Source organism: Eptatretus burgeri, chromosome 17 (genome assembly GCF_056783735.1).
Source record: "Eptatretus burgeri isolate ZD-2024b chromosome 17, Ebu_testis_v1, whole genome shotgun sequence".
Taxonomy (NCBI): domain Eukaryota; kingdom Metazoa; phylum Chordata; class Myxini; order Myxiniformes; family Myxinidae; genus Eptatretus; species Eptatretus burgeri.
In genome coordinates, this window is record NC_140977.1 from 36,152,582 (window position 1) to 36,168,199 (window position 15,618).

Sequence of the window (15,618 nt, forward strand, 5' to 3'; positions counted from 1 at the left end):
GCTTTTCCAGCCTCTCCGGACCCCGACAGACACTCTCTCGACTGCCTTCGCCGCCACCACAACTCTCCAACTCTCCCACTTTCCACTCTTCTCAACTCCGTCCAACTGCCTCGATTTGCTCCGCGCTTTATAGTGCGACAGGAGAAATCATATGCAGATTTTTGGATCAGGAATCGCTCGGGGGCAGAGCCACGCTCCCCATTGGACAGAGGAAAAGTGGGCGTGAATCATTCTTGATCCGCGAATCTGCATATAGCGATTATACTCCGACGCACCTGGAGGCGGGGCCAAATCGCCCCACGCTCGCTGATAGGACGGAACAGAAGTGGGCGTGAATCGTTCTTGATCCGATTTCTCGGAAAGGCTGGTGTTTTTGCACCCGCTGCTCGGTGCGCGCCCTGTACGAGTCCAGGATCGGTGCCCACAAGCGGCGCGGGAATGGCGGTGATGCGATGGTTGCGAGAGCGAGATGTGACGGCAAGGGTCATGGCTGTTAGCGTTGTTGTTGTTGTTGTGAAGCGGCGTTGCGGTTGGTGGTTGTTGTGTGATGGCTGTTGAGACGTGGTTGGTGGTGGTTGTGGTGGTAGTAATGGCGGCTAGTCCAAAATAAAGATAGTAAAAGAAAAACGGCTATCTAAAAGGGTCGCAGCCCGAATGAATAACATTTATTCCCTCTAAACAACTGGTTTGGGCCTAACTACACATATACTTACAGAGATATCTCACCTACGGGACCTGAATGGTGGTTTGCGAATTTCGTCAACCACAACAATATGTTGTTCTGTTATTTCAAAAGAAATTAATCAGAAATTTGCACAATGTATTGTCTACTCAATTTAATATATACATAGAAATCCACATGTTATCCATGCAATGCAATGTAGATAGATTCACAATATTTCAATCCAGATATGACAAAAAAAACAAACAAACTCATAGTCCAAACTGTAAAACCAGCATCGTCTGTCCTCTTTCTCTCCTGTTCTGAGTAAAAGCACTACTACTACGACTACTCTAACAGCCTCTCAGGTTCTGCACTTCTTCACTGCGGTCCATCTCGCTTGACATCTTATGACAATATGATTGCTGGAAGGGAGAGGCCTCATATATATTGTTCCGGCTGTGGAAATTTGCAAACCACCATTCAGGACCCTCAGGTGAGATATCTTCATAGGTACATGTGTAGTTAGCCCAAACCCGTTGTATAGAGGGAATTTATGTGATTCATCCGGGCTGTGACACTGAGTTAGCCATTTTTTCTGTTCTATCTTTATTTTGAACCAACCACGTCTCAACGCTCGCTGATAGGACGCCACCACACCACTGATAGAACATCACACAAAAACCACGCCACCGCCACCATCTACGCTCCCAAATCATCGCATCACCGCCATTCCCAAATGGCACAATAACCATCAAACCACCACCGAAAACCCTCCACCTCCTTCACAACCAACAACCGCACCACCTGTAAACACTGAACGTCGGGCTGTCTCGGGCCCGTTCGGCGATTGGTGCCGAACGCACCGATCCGCGAGCGCAAATGGCGGCCTTTCCGAGGGGAAAACTCAGATCAAAAACGCTAAACGCCCACTTCTCCTCCGTCCAATTAGCGAGCGCGGGGCGGCTTGGCCCCGCCTCCAGGCGCGTGTGTGTGAAGTCTATATATGCAAATTCTAGGATCAGGGGAGGTTCACGCCCCCGTTTCCTCCGACCAATGGGCGAGCGTGGCTCCGCCCCCGAGGTCATTCTGATCCAAATATTTGCATATACGCTTCTCCTGCCGCCTATAAAAAGGCGAGCGCAAGGCCAATTAATGAGAGTGGCAGAGTCGAGTCGGTCGGGTGAGGAGAGTGCGGAACTGAGAAGAGTTGCAGGAAGAGTTGAGTTCTGGAGTTGCCTGAAGAGGGTCGTCGAGAAGTGGCTGTTGGGGACGCGTTGCGTTGCGTTGGTGAAGTCGAGGCGAATGCGCACGGTGGAACTGAAGGCAAGGGAGCTCGGGTCCGAGGCGAGAAGGACGGCGGTCGGCGACAAGGTTACGGTGTGGGGGATCGCTCGTCTCGTCGCGGGACCCAAGTCAGCCAGCCACTCCCCTCCCCCAGGGCATCAACAATATCCCTTTCCCCCACGCTGAGATAGTGCAAAAGTGGGCCCCGTTCCCACCCCACCCCAAACGTTGTGCCAATGAAACCCGCTAAGGAGCAAGGAGTCGGGGCACAGCCTCACGGCCACATTTGCGGCTCGCCCGCCAACGAGTCACGAGGACGTGGGTAGGACCCCCCCCCTCCGGTCTCGCGGACCTGGCAGCTCCTCTTGGTCCCGCGCACATTTGGCCTACAGGCCTGTCTGCCTCCTTGTCTATGAGGGTGGCTTCTTTCCTTTGCTTTTGTGTAAATGTGTTTTGGCGCCGTCTGCGAAGTAAAGCTGTATAAGTGTTGCCGTGTGTGCGCGTAGTCGTTGCTTTTATTGTTTTCGTTGCTTTATGTGCATTTTGACTGTATGGCTGTATATACGTGCTTTCCATGTGCCGGGAAATAAATGTGCATTGTATGAACTGTTTTCCCGTTTCGCTTCGTCTTTTCTATAATTGAATCTCCATCCTGCTTCACGTAAAGGGTTCGTCGTGGGTGCAAAACGCCTGGTAAATAATCTGAACCGTCGAGGTCGACGATAACACCGCGCGGTTATCCCGATAGTACGGAACGGGCCGCCCAAGCGGCTTGTGTCCGGAGTCGACCTGCGGCGAGGTACGATCGCCCGGTTTACCATCCGCGTGGGTACTTAGGTAGGTCGAGTTTGGCGAACAACCCTATTCTACGCGGGTGGCCGATTGGCACGATCGTGCTGAGGTCGAAAGGCCCACCAGTGACTAGCTCCCGGCGTTGTTCCGAGAGGGTCACGACTGAATTGTCCGTCTGGTGGGCGACATGCCTCGATCCGAGTTACGTGGCCGTTCGCACGCCGGCGGGCGCGAATTCGCAACAATATATATATGGTCCCGATTTCTCAATTGTCACGCTCAGCTGTCGTGCGACTGTTGCAGGACATTTGCGCGATGGTCGCCCGACCGTCGTGTGACCGTCGCGCGACAGTTGCATGTGTCAAAAAATTCTCAGTTTTGTCACCTGAACGTCACGCGAATGTCGTGCGACATGTAAGCGAACTCCAGGCGAAGTTCATCCCAAATTTCGCCGGGAGTTCGTGGGACATACACAAATGCGTTTTAGTATAAATTCAGTGCGATTCCAAGTGAAAATTATCGGTTTATCGCAATTTTGTGTCTCCAACTAGTCACGAGCTGTCGCAGCCCAGTGAGATACAGGCTTAAGTAAGGCCATATTATACCATTGATTTTAGTCATTTTATTATCACCACGCTTTTTTTTTTTATAAACGGGTATTGTGATCATCTCCGTCTGTGTGTTCGTCCATCCATCCATCCTTCCACACTATCTCCATCTAAACAGTTGGATAAAATTCACCAAACTTGCTAGTTATGATCACCACATGGAACAAAGGTACAAGAGCAGTCTTTTTGGAGCCTGCTCCCTATGGTGGGGTCAAAAAGCCAAAAAAAAAAAAAATGCAATTACGGCCACATTTCTAAATATTATTTTTGATGAAACTTTAGATATGGAATCAATATTAGGGGACGTAGGAAATACGTAAATTTTTTGGGATTTTACCCCTGGTTCTTGACCCAGGGGGTGGAGACTTGAGGTCACAGGGGTCAATATTAACTCAATTTGATAATGGCATCTTTCAACTTCGCTTTAGGTGGGAAGCGTGGGGATTTACGATGTCACACCATCGACTTCGCTCGTGATAATTTTTCAAAAGTTCAATGTATCAGGAGCTGAGGACCAACTCATCCACCAGGTTTTGTTGCAATCCATCCACAACTTTTTATTTTTTTCTCAATATCATGCTATATTTCGTTTTTGGCTCTATCTCTCAATGATAAAGAATCACATTTTAAAAATTGAAACATTCTAGTATCTGGATCTTCACTAAAATCCAATCAATTATAGTCCTCGGCACACACCCAACCCTGTCCACCATGTTTTGTCTGAATCTATGCACAACTTTGTGAGATATCATGCTTACAGTCAAAGGCAGACAGACAGGGGTGAAAGCACAACCTCCGTCCACCAGGATATACTAAGGAATTTTGGTGGACATGGTAATTCGGCCCCTCCTGCCTGAAACAATAATCGATTCAGACACAAGCTACCTGCAAATCCTGCCAATATCCCTATACTGCTACGACTTCAATACATCAAGGTACATATCTTTCTCAAGTTTAAACCCATCTACCTTTCTCAGGAGACTGATCCACTCATTAACAACTCTCTGAAATGGTAATTTTCTTTTCCAAATAAATGCAGATGGCTTTCTCAAATTTTTTTTATGACATCAAAATTATAAAATGCCATATCCATAATTCTCCACTCTCAACACAAATCCATAATTCTATGAAGTGCGTTTAAATTGCCACAGTGTTAACTGGCTGGGTGTCAGCTCAGCAACAACTAACCGTGGCATTGCAGCAAAGGCCTTCTGCAACTCTGTGGGTCTGAGCCAATCTGAAAACTTCTCAACCCAGATTGCTGCACCTGGTACGTCCTCCTTCCTGGACCTAGTAATGACCAACTCTGCATCCGATCTCTCTTGTTCCTCTTCTGCCCCTCTTGGCTCTTCTCATCACTTTCTTGTCAAGGCCCATATCTCTCTGCCTATCGTGAAGGAGCAACCTCGACGACGGACAACATGGCTTTTTGCATAGGCCAATTTGCCCTCTCACAAAAATAAATGGCCGACCAACTTCACAGCCTGTGATCCAGATTCAACCTGGGAATAATTTTACAAGTCTTCCTCTCATGCAGAGGCTTGCTAAACCCTGTCTGTGGCTTTCCTCTCCATCCTCTAGACCCTGGTACACTGAATTCTGTGGTGATGTGGTTGCGATTAAAGAGCTTGCTTTCTTAACTTGGAAGGCTAACCAGATTGAGGGTGGATCACAGTTCATCCCACAAGGCTGGCAACAAATGTGTGTCTATGCTTAAGCAAGTCAGAAAACATCATCTTGCAAATCTCAAGGCTGAACTCTCCATCCAGTCTCCTTCCTCCAAGTCATGGTGGTACCTGTCAAGTCTTTCTCTGGGGTTTGCTCCCCTTCTATCCCCTCCCTTACCAACCTCACCTCAAATGCCACCATAACACCGTAGACAAGTGCCTCCTCGAGATGTGGCAGAATTGGCTGAATTACCTCCCTGAAATGAGGTAGAACGTCTCAACTTTGTATTTGCATCCAAGTTTAGTATCCCCAACCGATTCCATTCTGTCCTCGTCATACCTACCCCCTCATACACAATGTCTACTGGACATGGTGTCCTTCTCAACCGATAAGATAGAGAGTTCTTATTGGTTAAGGACACAAAGGAGAATTACTGCATGCATCTGAACAGATCCAAAAGAAGTACAAACAAGTAAAGTTACTTTCAATTATAAGCAAGGTCATGGACTTATTAATTGCTGTTGGTGTTTAATTATTTATTTTTTTCAAACAGCCCAATTACTGACCATCAGTTTGGACTGTGGCCTGGTCACTCACCTGCTGGTCCAATCGCATTGACATTACCAACTGAATGTGATGCAGAGTAGACTCCGCTGAAGACCAATAGCCTTTATACAATTTTTTGAAATAACAATACCAAATAAATGAACAAAAAAGGGAAATAGTTTTGCAATTGGCATATCTTGACAAATTCCACATTGGACTACTCATCTTACTGAAAGGCCACAAAAGCTTGCGGTCAGCATACTTGATGCTCGACACAAAATTGCAATATATTAAAATGACTCATGTTTGTTGGGTCCACAAGAAACGCGAAAGAGCAATCGCAGAAGAATATTCCTTACCGGTTTTAAAATAAGTTACGCCTTCCTCCACCTTAACCGGATTGATATCAAGCCGGATAACTGCCTCGCAGCTTTCGCTCAGTACATAATCCACAGGAAAAACACGAATGTGATCCTCAGCATTCAAATCACCTGCAGGAAACAAGTCCATGATGGTTAATAGAGTTGGAATGCCGACGAGTATTTCATAGCATTAACCTGAGTGAAACAAAAGTCAAATTTCAAAAACTGAGAATTACTACACGTATGGGCTGGCGGGCTGACAGGATGGCCTCGAGGCATGCACACTCACCTCTGAGCAATCTCCCTTGGGTTTGAATCCCGTCCCCACTATAAGCTGTCATCCTTGTGTTTCAGAGGCAGGGTGATTCATCAATGTGCATGTGCTGTCCCTCTGATAAGTGTTAAACTGGGCGTCTCATCTACGAATACTATTTGGTGGACGTTAACGGTCCCACTGTGTCCTTCGTGAAGTCAGAGCTATTGCCGGGATTCTTGCCAAATTCCAATTTCTTGGCCCAACTACAACTGGGAGAGGGTTGGCAAACCCTCCATCTTGACCCCAGGCCAAGAAACTGCTTCAACGGAACCAGCACTCTGTAACACAGAGTATGGGTACATCAGTTGGTCATGGGCTGGGAAGATGGCAAAGAGGTGCCCACACTCGCCTCCAAGCCATATACCCTAGGTCTGAATCCCGATCCAGCTATAAGCTATCATCCCAGTGTGTGCTGTCCTCCGGATGGACATTAAACTGGCGTCCCATCTGCTGGCATTAGTTGGTGGATGTTGAGGATCCAATGGTGTCCTTCCTGAAGAATATGCGAGTTATCTCCGGCACCATGAACAAATTCGAAATTTCTGCTCTAACCTGCAGAGGGCACTGCATCAGTGGCACAGCAGCACCCTCATCAAGCAATGCTATCCCACAACCTTGTGCTGGAAGAAGAAGAAGAAGAAGATGATCCATTAAAAAAAAAAAGAAAAACAAGCTCAAATGAGCTAATATCCTCGTCTTCTTAATGACGACGTCATAAAAACGAATATGACATCATTGTAATGTATCAGTTTTGCGATATATTATCTGTGCTAATGCCCGGCTTGATCCAAAATAAAAAAAATTCAAACAGCTTGCCTAGTTTCGGAGATAATGGTATCGGCGATTTCCATTAGCTGCAATATTATGATGTCAACTTTTTTCTCGGAAGAATTTCCAAAATCGGAGATGGTTTCTGCCTGCACGTGGGCTTTCTGCATATACATGGCAAGTTTCACGAAGATCCGATGAAAACTCTGGGTTGTGAAACAAAAAGTCAAAAAATAGGAATGACGTCATAGTGATGCATCATATGTGCGCTAATTCATCTCTGCTAATGCCCTGTTCAATTCCCGCAAACAGAATTCAAAAAGCTTGCCTAGTTTCGGAGATAATTTTTTAGGCGATTTCCATTAGCGGAGATGTTTTGAACTTTTTTTCTCGGAGGAATTTTCAAAATCTGAGATGGTTACTGTCTGCACACGGTATTTTTACATATATATGCCAAGTTTTAGGAAGTTTCGATGAAAACTGGAGGCTGTGAAACAAAAAAGTCCACAAGAAGAAGATGAAGAACAACAACGTGAGAAAGACTTAGAGATCCTCCACGAGGATCTAAAAAAAGACATTTGACCATTATTGGGTTTTCCACTTTACATCATTAACTACAAGGTAACTCAGAGCGCATACTTCCGCCACGTAATCCCTGATCAACGAGAACATATCGGGCCCAATACATGTTTGAAATATCAAGCTATACTGTACTATATCGTTTTTGGCCCTATCTCTCAATGATGAAGAACCACTTAAAAAATTAATTAATTCTCTTATCCAGATATTCACCAAAATCGAATCAATTATTCCTTGTCACACACCGAACATATCCACCAAGTTTCGTCCGAATCGTCCACAACTTTTTGAGATATCGTGCGACTTAGTCTCCATTGACCGACTTTGTCAAGAAAACACATCAACACAGAAAGAATCTCAAACATGTTCATTATGATGCCCGAAAAAAAAAGCCCGATGTTGGCTTCACTTTTGAGATATATATATATATATATCATTTTTGGCCCTATCTCTCAATGGTGAGGAATCGCTTTAAAAATTCATGTCGTCGGATTCAGATCCAGACCTTCACCAAAATATCATCAATTCGTCCTCGTCACACACCCAACCTGTCCACCAAATTTCATCCGGATTCGTCCATAACTTTTTGAGATATCCTGTACACAAACAAAGAGAGAGGGGTGAAAGCATCACCTCCTTCACCTTCGTTGGCGGAGGTAACAATGCACCATAAAGGAGAAAATTACAAATTGATGACATTCCTGGCAATTTCTATCGCAACAGCTCGAACAGCTCATTACCACGATTGGCTGCGCAACATCACATGCTTTTCTCAACCAATTACAGACCAATAAAAGGAAAGATGTGGCTGCCACCATGGAAAGTAATGGGTAATTTCACTGCATTTGCAGTTTCATGATGAACTCCCGTCCACCCACTCCTCCCAATATATTTCACAAATGCTTATTCGAATCAAGATGTCAAATGATGTGTGCAAAGTGCAAGAGAGACTGATCGGGATGCAGTTGGCAGGAGAAAACAGAGACGGAACGTGGCGGTGGAGAGCGAGAGAGTTGGGGATCCAGTCAGGATGCTCGGGATATAAGAGTATGGAGAGGGAATACTCGTGTGACCTATCCCACAAGGTAGGGTTAACTGGTGCCAAAAATGTGTAGCAGTAGACAGAGGATTATACGGAATTTATTGATTTATTAACGGCCTCTACTTCTCTCGGAGGCATCATCCCTAACCACGAGAAAAATGGACACTTAAAAGTATCTATTATTTTAGTTTAAAATACAGCATGGAGGGGATTTGGTGCACAGAAAATAAAGGTAATCCACGATAAGATTAAAAGGTAGACAAGGAACTACCACGTTCTTCAAGAGGAAAGATTGCAAATTAAATTTGCTCATCTCATTACATGGCAGACGCAAGTCCTTATGAACAACAATATGACCTCGTTCATTTTGTTCTGACGTCAAGGGTTGCTCCCTCGAATCCGGCGATGCGTTTGCAGCATGGTCAGCACGAACAGCCTCCATCGCACCTGCGAAGGCAAAGATCGTCGCTTGTGTAATGCGGGTCCAAAATATCATTGGAGTGCATTTGCTCCATTGACCGACTTCGTCAAGAAAACACATCGACACAGAAAGAATCTCAAACATGTTCATTATGATGCCCTAAAAAAAAAAAAGCCTGGTGTTGGCTTAACATCTTAGGGTCTTGAGTTTGAGCTCGTGTCGTACAGTTGAATTAACACCAGGTGGGTTGACACTTGACAGCCTGTCATCGTTCCGAAGTCAGCAAAATGAGTCCCAGCTTACTGGTAATAGGGGGGCACTGCATCAGCGGCACAACTGTACTCCCAGGAATGATGCAACCAGCAGTTTGGATGAAGAACTTCCTTCCAACTTTGACAGACCGATCGTACATAATAATTGCTCGTGTTAACACAATTGCAATCCCGATCGCACATCCACAAGAGGTGACACGAACAAGCCAGACGATGGCGCCGTTGCCAAGGTGATAGGACGACTTTCATACACGCATTCGCACCATGACGACAAATATATAACCATGAAATCGCGGAAAACAAACATCAATTAAATACAATCATTCAGGAACAGTTTCGGAATCCGTCATTTGATCAAAAGTTATTTTCAAACATTGTGGTTGACTGACTCAGTCAGTCAGTCAGTCACACACACACACACACACACACACACACACACACACACACACACACACACACACACACACACACACACACACACACACACACACCGGATTAAATCTGTACCGAATCCAAGTAAAATGGAGCAAAACGAAATCTCAAGTTGAATAAATAAATATATATATATATATATATATATATATATATATATATATATATATATATACATACAAAAAATCGGGAACAAGGCCTTACCGTTTAAAATCACGCAAAGCACCCCCTGTTTTTTCTGAGTTCTTCTTCTTATTCTTGGTCTTCTTCTTCTTCTTCAGCCACAAGACGAGAAATTTTTTTTTAACGGATGAATGTACGTCAGAGCAACGACAAACAAATGACGCACGTTCGTTGAAGAGCTGTGGGAAACAAATATAGGACGGGAAAATCAAAACTGAGAGTCGATAGCGGCACCAGTACCAACTACACCGTCAAGGCAAACATACATATATATTAGACTACAGGAAAGGCCAAAACAAAAGCCAAAGAGAGCACATACACACACACACATACACATACACACACACACACACGAGTCAAAAGGAACGGCAACGGAAGCACGTCGAGCAAAGCGAACATTTAATAAAATCACAACGGGAAAAAGAAAAGATCGGAACTCAGCCTCGAGAGAAATAAATGTCCATTATGCACCCCCGGGTTCGGAATTCGTACCTCTCGGCCATGCAATCGGGTGGATTAAACAAGGTTCAAACGGGAATAATAAACCGGAACCGCAAAACAAATTCAGAAATAGTTCAAAAAACCAAAAAAAACGAGATATCTTTCACGTTCCGCTGAGGAGTATTTTTTTTTTTCGACTGGGCCTCTCAAAGCGGAATTACGTCACTTCCTCTTGATGATCATGGCCTTTTTCACAAAGTCTCTGCATCCCAATAATTAACACGAGGATTTATTAATGAGTTGATTAAATAAGCTGAGTGTTTTTTGTTTTGTTGATTTTTGATGCATTGTACTATAAAGAGCCATTAATAAATGCGACAATGAAAACGTCATTTCCGGTAGTCCTCATATTGGGATGTGTATGAGTATGATTACAAGTCCATGGACTTGGATCTGAGTGGACAAACAGATGGATTTATTTAACTTGGGCCAGGAGCATGGTTGGTCCGTTGGACCAAATTTTCATTGGTCTTCACGGCCTTGGGCGTTTTTGCGAGGCCGAACAAAAACAACAGGTTTCCCAGCCTCGAAAAACTAATAATCATAATAATGACAGAGGCCGTTCAGGGTCTTAAGGGTCAAAAGGTGCATTCCAATAGTACATAATTAATCGACACAAAAATCATGCCTCACAAACACAAACACAAAAACACACACACACACACACACACACACACACACACACACACACACACACACACACACACACACACACACACACACACACACACACACACACACACACACACACACACACACACACACACACACACACATCCATTTATAGTGGATACTCGACCCGTGAACCCGTTGGGTTCTCGTTGTGACCGGTTGATGAAAAAATCATTTCAAAAAATAAAAATAAAAAAATTAAAAAGACAGCTCCAGCGAACTATACCGCTGAGGTTGTTTCCATTGATCAAATTCTCCCGAAGAGAACTTGACTGAATCGGGAATTGATTTTTTAATAAGTTCTTTTTTCGTTGCCCGATTTGAACGAAACTTGAAACTGCACACCGCAGGAGAATGGTGAGTCAGGTGGGCCTAAAATTTTTGCACTATCGTGTACCATTTTGGCTGTATTTCGGGAACATACAGAAATACATACATACAAGATGAGAGTTTTAGTAATATACAAGATGACCCGTGAACCCGTTGTGACAGAGGTTGATAACAAAAAATCATTTCAAAAAATAAAAAAATTAAAAAGATATATATATATATATATATATATATATATGTATATATGTATATATATATATATATATATATATATATATATATATATATATATATATATATATATATATATATATATATATATATATATATATATATATATTGTTGTGGTTACCAAATTCGCAAACCACCATTCAGGTCCCTTAGGTGAGGTATCTCGGTAAGTGCATGTGTAGTTAGGCCCAAACCCGTTGTCTAGTGGGAATACATGTCATTTATGCGTGCTGCGACTCTTCAGGATAGCCGTTTTTCTTTTACTATCTTTATTTTGGACCAACCGCCATGATTACCACCACAACCACAACATCAACCACCAACCACAACACCGCTTCACCACAACCGCCACGACCTTCACGTCACACCTCGCAACCGTAGCATCGCCACCGTTCTTGCCCCGCTGTGGGTACCGGTGTTGGACTCGTGCAGGGCGCACGTTGAACAGCGTGTACAAAATCACGGATTTTGTGCTTCAAAAACGGATCAAAAACGACACACGCCCACTTTTTGCCGTCCAATCGGTGAGCGAGGGGCGATTTGGCCCCGCCTCCAGAACGATTGATATATGCAAATTTGTGGATCAAAAAGCCTTCACGCCCACTTTTTCTCGGGCCAATGGGGAGCGAGGTGAAAGGTCAAAGGGAGGGGGTCAAAGGCGAAGCTACGGGGGGATAAAAGGACCGTGTTCGTCAGTCAGAAGAGTAAGAGTGTGGAAGTCTGGAGCCCGAAGCCTGCAGTAGCTGGAGAAGCTGAAGAGAGTCGAACGAGGAGAGCCCAAAGAAGAGTCCAGGGTGGAGAGTCCAGAGGCGGAGAGGCGGCAGCGGCGAAGGCAGACGAGGGGGTGCTCGCGACGGTGCCGGGAGCTGCACGCCCGAGGAAGGCCGGCAGCGCGACCTGGCCGAGGTGGAGACGCGCACCAGGGATAATAAAGATCCTCTATACCCCGAGCATCAACAACCCCCTCCTGTTTCCCCCCCGCGCTGAGATAGTGCGACCAAGGGGGCCCCTTTCCCACCCCCCTGCCAGACACGGTCCGCGAGGCCCGCGGAGTGAGGCGCCATCGCCGCTCCGCGTCTCATCACCAGACGGGTAGGCGCGACCCGGTCTCGGCCTCAGGCCCGCCTCATCCTTGAGGGATTTCTTTTCCTTGGTTTTGGGTATGTGTTGTCGGCGCCGTCTGTGAAGTAGAATTGTATAAGTGTTGCCGTGTGCTCGGTAGTCGGTATTAGCTCTGCACTGTGTTTTCACTTTTATATTTGCTTTTTGTGTAAATGGAATTGTGTTTTCTTTTTTTTGTGTGCATTTGGTGGAATTGTATTTGTGTGCTTCCCGTGTGCCGCGAATAAATGTGCTTTATTGTTGAACTGTTCTCCCGCTTCGCTTCGTCTTTTCCTCCATTGAATCCTCATCTTGCTTCACGTAAAGGGTTGGTAGTGGGCTGAATACGCCCGATAATTAATCGAACCGTCGAGGTCGACGATAACACCGCTCGGTTATTCTGATAGTACGGAACGGGTCGCTTAAGTGGCCCGTGTCCGAAGTCGACCTGCGGCGAGGTGCGATCGCCCGGTCTACCCTCCGCGTGGGTACTTAGGTAGGTCGAATTTGGCGAGCAACCCTATCCCACGCGGGGGCTGATTGGCTCGATCGCGGTGAGACCGAAAGGTCCACCCGTGACTGGTTCCCGGCGTTAGTCCGAGAGGGTCACGACTGGATTGTCCGTCCGGTGGGCGACGTGCCGCGATTCGAGTTACGTGGCCGTCAGCACGCCGGCGGGCGCGAATCCGCAACAATATATATATATATTTGTATACCTTGTCGAGGATTATATGAGAGCAAACACACAACGCTACTGATTATGTTTAACTTTTCCCTTCCTGAAATCGTATTTTCATCATCATTTTTTTTTTGCAGCTCCATGTTGCTCTTGCACCTTCAGGTACAATTATTAATCCCCCTTTTTCACCAATTTGTGGAACTGCTGTGGAGCTTCAGTCCAGTTTTGTTTCATCTGTTCATTCATTCATAGAGGTGTCAGATCATGATTGACATTTGTAAATAGTTTACTTCTGAGCTTTTCTTATGTTCCTTTATTCAGTCCTTCCATCGACATTATCTTCTTTCTCACTGTATGCTTGAGGAGCTGAAGTAAGTGCGTGCAGACGACGTAAGCTTGCCGGCTCAAGTCTTGGGGGAGAGTCCATTCCATGCTGATGAAAGTCAATGGTTCCCTGTTATTGTATGACCATACATTTTGCCCCTGGGGGCTGGGATGCACATGTGTGACAATGCACTGTGGTCTTATGAACAGGGGCATTTGTGTTTGTTTGAACATTGCTTTGGCCTTTGGGTGAAATACACCAAGTACATTAGTTTGCCAAGCTTTGCTGGACTGTGTACTTTGGGTGTTGAGCTTAGGTACACATTCTCAGGTCATCCCCCATAAAGAACTCAAATCTACCTCTTGTTTCAGAACCTTCTCCGGTTATCCCCTTTCCCCAACCATGATCTTCTCTACTCCCCTTAACGTTCTCCAAGCCCACCTCTTCCTGGGTTTCCAGTTTTTTTTCGTTCCACTTTTGTGACTGATAGTTTGTGGTGTATCCATATTTGTTCTCCCCTTGCTCTCATTCTTTCCCATGCCCCTTATCTCTCCAAATCTCCTCGAGTTTGGCCTTCAACTCTGCTGTTGGTGTATCCCCACCCTTCACTCCCCTTCTCTCCCTCCATCCCTCACCTTCTCTCTAATGTTTTTCTCATTCTGTTAGATCTTGGTCCATGCTCTGTTCGACGTCCTCCAGCAGTCTCGACATAAAAGAAAAAAAAAAATACGAGTGTATGAAAGCATTTTGGCCCCAAGGCCAAAGCAGATGGTTAAACACCTTCCACCTTGCCTACTCATGCAAATTGCTTGGTCATACCATAATTTTAGGGACCACGAGCTTTATGAGACTGCCTTTTTTAAATAAACAAAAAGGTTAAAAAAAAAAAAACAATCAAGCATTGTAATAAAAGCTAAGGAGTTGCACCGCAGGGCCACAGCCAAAGCACACAATCCAACAAAGCTTGTCAAACTAGTGTACAGTACACATGCACTTTGGCATGAATGCCAAAACACGGGGGTGGGGGGGGGGGTAACAAAACAACAAAAACATACTCATCCCAGCCCACCAGATTATAATGCATGGTCACACAATGACGTTAGGGACCACTGGCCTTGTCAAACTGCCTTTTTGCTGGGTGTTTCTAGTAAAAAATAAAATAAACCAATGTCACCCTCAGGGTGACCCGTATCTTGCCAAAAGGTGACCATATGTGACTTCTTTAAGGTCACACTGAGGTGAACAGAGCTGCTATCCACCAGGAGCGACTCCTTGAGGAATATCTGCCTACGAGAGATTCCGATGAGAATCGTTCTACAGAGTAATCATGAAAAATATGCGTTTGCCTCATAACGTCACCAAATGACGTCATAATGTCTCAAGCTTGACATATCTAGAAAGCACTCATCGAGGTGTTCAATTTGAGGTATTACACGATATGGTTCCTAAAACTTGAAAATTTGACCTTGGGGTCAAATATGTTTGACCTCAGGCGCTAACCATGAAGGTCAAGGCCAATCACCACCAAAAATTAATCAGCTGAGCGCCAGACCATGAACTATATTTCCATGAAGTTTGAAGACGATCCGATCAAAATTACTCAAAAAATAAGGGTTTCGTCGACTCCCCTGATTTGCGACAAAGTGACCTTGACCTTTGACCTTCAAAATTTTATGCGCTGAAAGGGACCTCTATAGGCCTCTGATATGCGAAGTTACAAAAATTTCCAATGATAACTGTGCTCTGCAGAATTTTTTATACGTGATTACAGACAAACAAACAAACAAACAAACAAACAAAAAAACAAACAAACAAAAAAAAACATCCAAGCTGACTAACATA

At 45.0% G+C, this 15,618-nt stretch overlaps 1 protein-coding gene across 2 annotated transcripts in view; it reads right to left on the reverse strand.

Annotated features, from left to right (window-relative positions):
* The window catches only part of LOC147009747 (uncharacterized), a 31,199-nt gene extending 20,580 nt beyond the window's left edge, over nucleotides 1–10,619 (reverse strand). Inside the window, exons 1-4 of one of the 2 annotated variants that reach the window (XM_085860797.1) lie at nucleotides 10,430–10,619; nucleotides 9,959–10,116; nucleotides 8,987–9,076; nucleotides 5,922–6,053 (exon numbers count right to left, since the gene is read on the reverse strand). In XM_085860797.1, coding sequence (XP_085716923.1) covers nucleotides 5,922–6,053; nucleotides 8,987–9,071 — 217 coding nt within the window. In that variant the 5' untranslated portion in view covers nucleotides 9,072–9,076; nucleotides 9,959–10,116; nucleotides 10,430–10,619. Of the gene's footprint in view, nucleotides 1–5,921; nucleotides 6,054–8,950; nucleotides 9,077–9,958; nucleotides 10,117–10,429 lie in introns of both variants that reach the window. The other variant, XM_085860795.1, reaches the window with a different exon arrangement.
* Between the last annotated feature and the right edge of the window lie 4,999 nt (nucleotides 10,620–15,618).